This window comes from Triticum urartu, chromosome 7 (genome assembly GCF_003073215.2).
Source record: "Triticum urartu cultivar G1812 chromosome 7, Tu2.1, whole genome shotgun sequence".
NCBI lineage: Eukaryota > Viridiplantae > Streptophyta > Magnoliopsida > Poales > Poaceae > Triticum > Triticum urartu.
Window position 1 is genome coordinate 565366751 of NC_053028.1, and position 9635 is coordinate 565376385.

A 9635-nucleotide genomic window follows, 5' to 3' on the forward strand; every position below is an offset into this window, starting at 1 on the left:
CGTCAGCGACCCTGGCCAGGGCTGCAGCAGGGACGGCGGCGGCACAGGCGAGGCACGCGACAACGACTACGATGATGGCGACGGCAACGACTACACCCGCTTTTACAGGCTTCTCGGCATGTAGACGACGGCGACGGCGATGGTGACGGCGGCTAGGCGTAGTTTAGGCATTGTTTTCATATTTTCTGTACAAATTTCAATGAAGTTTCACCGAGTTCGTGCCAAAATCGTCGAGTTTGCATATATTTGTACGAAATATCGCTGAACCCGGAACGACCTGTGGACCGACGACTAGGAACAAAGTCATCTTAAACGGTTCTTTTTGGGGCGCCCTTGGGGGGGGGGGGGGGGGGGCGAACGGCTAAAGATGCTCTTAGCTGCTCCACTACGGCAACCATGCCGGGCATAACAAATTCTGGCCGCCATTTTTTGTTCTTACCACTTCTCACTAACTGAGCTCGCTATAAAATCGAACTTCACTGACCAACATACCGGTTTCTACGCTCATTTTTTTACGAGCATCACAAATACTTCCTCCGTAAAAAAATATAAAAGCATTTAGATCACTATTTTAATGTTCTAAACATTTTTATATTCCTTTACGAAGGGAGTACTAAACTTTTGCTTAAAATACAGGCACAGGTAGCCTGGTAATTACGTTTGGTCGGTGAAATAACACTAGTACCAGGTAGCACGTACTATGCAAGACCGAAAACAATGATCTCTTTCAGTACTGTTCGCCTCACACGCTAGCATGCTGCTTTTCAGTAGTTGTGCAAGCGCACCCGCTTCTGCTGCAGCATCACAAGCACATCTCGAACTCTTCAGATCGAGTTCAATCCTAAACCACTCACATTTCATAGTATGATCCGAAGTCCAAACAATGTGTCTTTACACTCTGAACAGGATATAGTAATTGTAAACTACAACGCCCGCCCTCAGAAACAACAACAACAAAAATGTATGTGCCCGGAACTTCTAAGTGCACAGCACAGCTAAAGATGTTATTAACAGCAATTGTGCTACAAACAGTTGAATGAAATAATAAGCAGCAACAATTGCAAACCGTGCAACAGAAAAATGCAACAAGATTTTCAGGACTGCTGTACCATTATTTTCTAGAACAATACTACTACTACTAGAACCATGTCAAATTCTCAATATAGTGGTTAACTATTAGCTATTGGGCAAAGGGCCTGAAATATAACATTGAAACTCAACCCAAAATCTCATTCTTTACACAAGAAATCAAGAAGATTTGGAATCATTTATTAGAGTAAAACATGTCTAAATCCTGCAGGAAATAAAACTGTTCCAACCTATCACCACAGACACACATAAGATGGCCCCACATTTGACCATCAACCAGCTCCCACAAATACACATTCCAACAATCCAATACAGAATCCTACATAAGCCAAGTTAGATTTTACGAGAGCATCACATCAACTGCGCTCATATACTAGTTATAACCAGCAACAGACAGCAATAGTTGACGGTGGTAGATGCAATAGATAGATGCATGAAGAAAACTGCATTATAACAGAACACTTCATGGAGAAGTTGACTATGATGCAACATTCAAGCATTTATTTTAATTAGTTGTGCTTAAGATATTCTTGAAGGCAGGTGCAGCTTCAAGTAGGCAAAAAGTAAAATCTGCCTCTTCTCATTATCAGTTACAAACAGGAAACAACTATTATCAGTACAAACAGGAAACAGCTATCAAGAGGTAAAATCAATCAATTCTTCAGTTCAAGAAATAGTAATATGAGGCATAAAGAATGCTTCAGAACAGAATGTTACTAACTGTAAAGTACAGCACCTGCCCTCAGAAATATGTTAACATCCCAATCTACAAAATGCATGTAGAAACAACAAAAAACTAATTGTGCCTGAAACTTTTATATGCACGGCGCAACTAAAGAAGTTATTAACAGCAACTGTGCTACAAACATCGCATGAAGCATCTATCCAAAATGGTTAACAGTTGAATTGAAATAATAAAAGGTAGTAATGGCAAATCATGCGACGGAAAAATGTAACAAGATTTTTAGGACTGCAGTACCAGTCTTTTCTAGAACAATACTACCACAACCATGTCCAATTTTCAATATAGTGGTGAGCTTAGTCTCCATAAGACCTACCTAACCATCTCCATCGTTTCTCTGATTATTAGCTACTGGCCAAAGGGCCAGAAATATGACATTGAAACTCAGCCAAAATCTCATTCTTTATGCAAGAAATCAAGATGATTTGGAATCATTCACTAGAATAAAACAAGTCTAAATCCTGCAAGAAATAACACTGTTCCAACCTATCATGGCAGACACACGTAAGATGGCCCCACATTTGACCATCAATCAGCTCCCACAAATGCACATTGCTACAATCAACAGAATCCTACATGAGCCAAATTTGATTTTACGAGAGCATCACAATCTGCACTCATATCCTAGTTACAACCAGCATACATACAGTCACAGTAGAAGGTGGTAGATGCAATAGACAGATGCATCAAGAAAACTAAATTATAACAGAACACTTCATTGAGAAGTTGACTATGATGTACTCCCTCCGTCCGAAAATACTTGTCATCAAAATGGACAAAAATGGATGCATCTAGAACTAAAATACATCTACATACATCCCATTTTATTCATTTTGATGACAAGTATTTCCAGACGGAGGGAGTAGCATGCAATCATTTAATTTAATCAGTAATGCTCCAAGGTATCCTAGGAGTTAAGTGCAGCTTTAAGTCAGAAAAGAGTAAAATCTGCCTCTTCTCATTGTCAGCTACAGCAAAGGGAACAAACAGGAAACACACTAAAAATTGACAATTAAGAAGACCACTAGATCAAGAGGTAAATCAATCAATTCTTCAGTTCAAGAAATAATGATATGAGGCATAAAGAATGCTTAATATCAAGTACGGAGAAGAACACTAGATAAACAGAATGAAGCATGCCCTCAGCCCAAGAAAATAGAGACATGAGGTGGATCAGTTCGAAAATATTTCAAAAGCAGAGCAAACCGGCTTGGTATTTAGCATCAATACAAGCAGTAGTCACTTCATCCCGAAATGGTATCTAAAGTCTGAAACAAGCATAGCTTTCGTGCAACCACATGACAGCCACTTCTGATCAACACAAAAAGAAGAAATCAGCAGGCTCATACTTGATCCAATACATAAACACTGCAACTCACGAGTATATGAAAACTAGGCCATTAAGAAGCACCGACTCACTCAACAGCCCTCAGATTAAAGGTGAAGCGTCCACAGCGTAACCTTCTAGTGTTGTGAAAAGATCATGCGGAACAAGAGTTTGTTTGAGCCGGTGCCTAGATGTCTTGGATGCTAGCAACCAGTTTGCCATCAGTGTCAACGTAAAACAGCCAATGACCAAAACTGACCAGCAAGAGAAGAACACTAGATAAACAGAATGAAGCATGCCCTCAATCCTAAACAACTTCTGTTTCATAGTATGATCCGAAGTCCAAACAGCATGTCTGTGCGCTCTGAACATGATGTTACTAACTGTAAAGTACACCCGCAAAAAAATCTGTAAAGTACAGCACCTGCCAGCAGAAATATGTTAACATCTGAATCTACCAAACGCATGTAGAAACAACAAAAAACAAATTGTGCCCGGAACTTTTATATGCACAGCACCGCCAAAGAAGTTATTAACAGCAATTGTGCTACAAGCTTCGCATGAAGCATCTATCAAAATGGTTAACAATTGAATTGAAATAATAATAGGTAATAATTGCAAACTGTGCAACAGAAAAATGCAACAAGATATTCATAGATTTTCAGGACTGCGGTACCAGACTTTTCTAGAACAATGCTACTACAGACATGTCCAATTCTCGATATAGTGGTGAGCTTAGTCTCCGTAAGACCTAACTAACCATGTCCATCATTTCTCTTATTATTTTATTAGCTATTGAGCAAAGGGCGTAAATATGACATTGAAACCTAGCCTAAAATCTTATACACAAGAAATCAAAAGGATTTGGAATCATTTGTTAAAGTAGAACATGTCTAAATCCTGCAATAAATAGATCTGCTCGAAGCTATCAAGACAGACACACATAAGATGGCTCTATGACCATCAATCATCTCCCACAAATGCACATTGCTGCAAGCCTACAATCCAATACATGATCCTGCATAAGCCAAGTTTTAATTTACGAGAGGATCACATCAACTGAGCTCATATACTAGTTAACTTATAACCAGCAACAGACAGCCACAGTTGACGGTGGTAGATGTGATAGATAGATGCATGAAGAAAACTGAATTATAACAGAACAATTCATTGAGAAGTTGACTATGATGCAACATGCAAGCATTTAATTAAATTAGTTGTGCTCCAAGGTATTCTAGAAGTCAGGTGCAGCTTCAAGTCGGCAAGGAGTAAAACCTGCCTCTTCTCATTGCCAGCTACAACAAAGGGTACAAACAGCAAACACACAAAAAAATTGACTATTAAGAAGACCACTAGATCAAGAGGTAAATCGATCAATTCTTCAGTTCAAGAAACAGTGATGTGAGGCATAAAGAATGCTTAATATCAAGTATGGAGAAGAACACTAGATGAATATAGAATAAAGCATGTCCTCAGCCCAAGAAAATAGAGACATGAGGCGGATGAGTTCGACAATATTTCAAAAGCAGAACAAAACGGCTTGGTAATTTTAGCATCAACACAAGCAGTAGTCACTTCATCCCGAAATGGTATCTAAAGTGTGAAACAAGCATAGGTTTCATGCAACCACATGACAGTCACTTCTGATTGACACAAAAAGAAGAAATCAGCAGGCCCATACTTGATCCAATACATAGACATTACAACTCACGAGGATACGAAAACTAGCCTGTTAAGAAGCACCGCCTCTCTCAACATCCGTCAGATGAAAGGTGAAGCGTCGACAGCCTGACCTTTTACTGTTCTGAAGAAATCATGCGGAACAAGAGTTTGTTTGAGCCGATGCCTAGAGGGAAAGATGTCTTGGAAGCTAGCAACCAGTTTGTCATGAGTGTCAATGTAAAACAGCGAACGACCAAAACTGGCCAGCAAGAGCTCGTCACCACCACCCGAAGCAACGGTCACATACCAATAGCACTCACCATCATGGCCTTCAAGCTTTCCCCTGATTTCTGCGATCGGCAATGCAACCCGGTACTTCAAGTCCCAAACCTCACTGTCGTAGTTCGGCAACACCCATATATCAACAACTTCCGCAGCCTTGTTACAGCAATAGATGCCAAGCATGTCATCCATCTCAAGGATGCATGACTTGGTGGGATCAACTGGAGCATGCATCTGCCGAAATGACTCAGCTATGGTGTCAAATACCACCAGTTCCCATCCAGCCTCACAATCCTCCAGTGGGGTCTCGCCTGGGCGATAAAACAGGCACCAATGCAGGCTATCACGCACCCGGGCAGGTCCGTGGAAGTAAGCCGACGAGAATTTGGGCTCCGACAACCCGATGTACCTCGGTGGCTGGTCGGATCCCAGCGCAAAGACATAGCAGCCATTTTTGCCTGTAGGCGAGTCAAAGTCACTGTCGTCCCCCCAGTCCATTGCGCCCCTCCATTGCAGTAACAGCCGGTACTCGTCGGTAGGTCCGTGTAGGTACATCCCCAGGATGTTGAAGTCCGGCAGGGGCGGGAGGGAGGCGTGCTGACGCGTTACCGGGTTGCAGACGGCGAGGCGGGCGCGATTGCCAAGCATGCCAGACTTGGCGACGAGGAGGAGGCCGTCGCAGCAGAGCTCCAGACTGAAGGACCCGCCAAGCCGGGCGACGGTGTGGAACTGGGCGTCGGCGGTGGCGGCGGACCGGTGGTCGAAGGCGAGGAAGGTACGGTACCTGTTGTCGGCGGCGATGGGGAATGCGGGCTGGCGTGCGTGGTGGGCCAGGAGGAAGCGACGGGTGGAGGTGGCGCGGCGCCAGGCGCGGCGGACGGCGCGGCAGCGGATGAGCGATCTGGGGTCAAGGCGGGCGAGGATCTCCCAGAGCACGATCTCATCGGGGAGGTTGCGGAGGAGAGGCGTCGCTCCTGCGGCCGCGGCCTCCGCCATGGTCGCCGGCCGAGGGGAGGTTGGTGTTTCTGTTTCGGTGGAGAGAGAGTCGGAATGGAGATTTTTCTGAATAGGAATGGAGATAAGCGTAGAAGAAATGGAACTCTGGGCTGTGGAATGGTAGCAGCTCTCAAACGGGCTGGGCTTAGCCCAGAAGCAGATCGCTGTGAACTTTTTTTAATGGAGGTAACTGTGAACTGAAACGTCCTTTCAATTACTCATGTTTTTTTCCTACAAAAAAGTTACTCATGTTCCGGAAATCCAACTCTGACCCCAAGCTCATGCTCCCCGGTATGAAAAGGGTGTCTGATTGAGGGTAATTAAAGTCACGGAATGGAAATTAAAGGGGTACCAGACTTCAAATCATTTGTTTGGTTAGGGGGATTGAGAATTTATAAAGGAATAGGTCTAGGACTTGAGACTCTAACTCTCACCGTTTTATTAACAGGGGAGAGGAAGGGGTTGGCAGTTGAGAGGGAATCATTTTAGTGAGTCAATCTTAACCCTTCGTCATAACTTTATGTTCACTTTCCTGGTCTAGTCTCTTGTCAATTCTCATGAACCAAACAAAGGAATACAAATACCCTCAAATTCTCAAATTCTCAAAAATAATTCCTATCATGGCCAAACCGAGGATTGAGAATAAAATGACTCATACCATATCTAATCTCAATACAATTCCCTATACTAAACTCCCATCCCCCTTCCCAAATATTGCCAAACGCGTTGGAAAGGTAAAGGAAATAAAATATCAAACAAATCCAAAAAAATCTAAAAAGAATTACGCATCGAAGATGAAAGACTCTTGTAAGTGCGTGCAAATTTTCACACTGAGACGGCATCCGAGGAGCTCAGTACAAAACAAACATAATCAGAGATCAATTTTTTTTTGCAGCTTTGGGCATTTTTTGAGCTTTTATATTGTTTTCTTTGTGCCAAGCTCCTCAGATGTCATGTGAGCGTGAAACTTTGCAACCACCTAGAAGAATCTCTCATCTTTCATGTGTAGTTTTCTTTAGCTTTTTTTAAACGGGTTGTCTTTTTGAATTACTTCACTTGGTGCAGATGTACCCGAGCTCCTAACATTACTATCCTTGTGATTCCTTTTTTTTGCCATGGATACATTATACACTAGGAATCTTATTTTACCGCTTATCATTCCGCACGTGCATATGAGTTTTCTACTAAATCATACATTCCAAGATCATAGCAGTTATAGCATACAATATAAGTTCGTAATTATGAATATATAAAATAAAATAATATAATATTATTGCCTTTAGGTCATATTTCCAACAATCGCGTTGTCTTCATCGACCAACGCCATTTGTGGATTCTAGGTCGGTGCACAATTGGCCAATGTACACCGTTGGAATAGGTCGATGTCGTCTTATTTTGAAAAGTAACTTGGTCTATGAATATACCAATAGAATCCAAGCCTTGAAACAGCAGAAAATAATCCATCAATGATATCATGTGAATTTCTTAATGACCACACTTCATTTTAGGAAGTACTTTAGTACAACAATTTGGATATGCATCTAATTGATTGATACTACTGAATTGCTTATGGTGGATATGTATGCAATTAATATCTACCTTGCAATGGCCATATATATTTAGATGTCATGCACCTCATTCACCTAACCAGCACAACAACAAGAACCTTGATTGATCCCCAAGCTACATAAGCGCATCCATCAACCCAAAGTCGTACCACCATAAATCTGTCACCATGAGGACTTGCAGTCTCCTCCTCCTCATTGCCGCCACTATTGCAGTGGCTTATACCGTTGCCACATCCGCCCAAGTAGCCTGGTATCCAATTGGGGGCGTCAATGAACCGCACGTCCAGGAGCTCGGCAAGTGGGCAGTGGCGGAGCACGTCAAGCAGGCGCACGATGGGCTCAAGTTCATCAAGGTGATGAGCGGTGAAAAGGCGCCCGATGCCGGTGTGAAATATCACCTCATCATCAAAGCATTCAACAGCAACAACAAACCTGTTAGATACGAAGCGTTTTTGGTTGAGGAGATTAGGAGCAACACACGCAACCTCATCTCCTTTAGCCCCGTGAACTAAGTGATGACCAACTGGGTGGATAGTATTTTTGGATGTAATAAACATGTACTAATGAGAATAAATAATTTTCAAAGAGGAGAGAAGGAAAACTATTTGAATTGAGATAACAAGTTTTTGGCCTACAAATTTCAAAAGGTAGTTTGCTCCATCATTAAATTGTCAACATAAAAAGTTCCTGGGAAGAAAAACTGGTTGTCATGTTGCATCTCTACTTTTCTCGGCATTATACTGAACTCCTTGGCGTGCAATTTCTTGGTGCTATCAATCATGTACTATAGGCTATCGCGCACTTTGTTGCGCCGTTATTCACTCGTGGGATTAATCTCTCTTGTAGATTATTGTAGTTCATTGTTTCATTTTGACTTTATCTGTGTTGGCTTAGTTTTTAACTATATTTTGGTGGTATTTTTTCATTCATATATTGTATTGGGATACCGTTGGAGATGGTATTTGTTTTGAAAGGAGAGTGGACTTGTTCTAGCGTGGTTCCTTACATGTTCCGGCTTTATTGTCAATCAATGGTGATTGTGTGAGCCCGTCGGGTCGTCCAGTGAAGCTCGCGCTTGCTCACCTCGGCCCACTGCCTCACTCGCTTGCTTACTTTTTTTTCCTACTCGCTCCGCTGCTACCTTAGAAGAGACATGCTATCAATTTTTTTGTTTTCAAATTTTTTGCTAAATCAAAAGATGTTCATGATTTTTTTAATCTTGGATTCTAAAAAATCTTTCCGCCGAGAAAAACATGATTTTATACAATGTTTGTAAATTTTTAAAATATTTAGGGATTTCAAATAGTCTTCATGAATTAAGAAAAATCAGAGACCAAAACTGTTCGTGGACTTTTAAAATATTCGGATATTTAAAACATGGAAGCGGGCTCATATACAAGTAACAGCCGATACACAAGGCAAGCGCCTACAACCGACTCAAAAACCACGACGTACCGGGAGCATCAAAAATCTTGGGAGCTTAGTAACTGTATAGATAAAAGATCAGCCTCATGACGAACTAAGCATAGCTCGGCTGGTTAGGTTCCTTGTGATGAAACCAGCACACCAGGGAGGAGACATTCATGCCGACTACGAGGCGCCTGTCGCGATTTCGTCAATTTTAAGATGGCGTGCCAGCTCTCGAAGATGCTCATAGCGATAGGGTGTGCATGCGTTCACAAGATGAGTGTATGTGCATTTATATGAGCGTCTATTTAAAAAACACTTAAAAAAAGATCGGCCTCCTGAATAGGGTGTGCCCTGATTATCTTAGTCTTGCCAAATTATGGTGAATATTTTGGAGGTTTAATGAAAACTATAAGGGAATTCATACTTGGAGCATTTTCCGGCGACAACACTGTGCCCTGATTATCTTAGTCTTGCCAAACTATGGTGAATATTTTGAAGGTTTAATGAAAACTAGAAGGGAAGCCGTGCATTGCCGCGGCCTGCTGGCCAGGAAAAAAAA

General features: G+C 42.0%; 1 protein-coding gene across 1 annotated transcript; it reads right to left on the reverse strand.

Moving 5' to 3' along the window:
- Window positions 1-4733: 4733 nt before the first annotated feature.
- On the reverse strand, window positions 4734-6170 carry LOC125524591 (F-box only protein 8-like). The gene has a single exon (XM_048689627.1). The coding sequence runs from the start codon at window positions 6096-6098 to the stop codon at window positions 4920-4922; it is 1179 nt and encodes a 392-aa protein (XP_048545584.1). The 5' UTR covers window positions 6099-6170; the 3' UTR covers window positions 4734-4919.
- Window positions 6171-9635: the final 3465 nt, after the last annotated feature.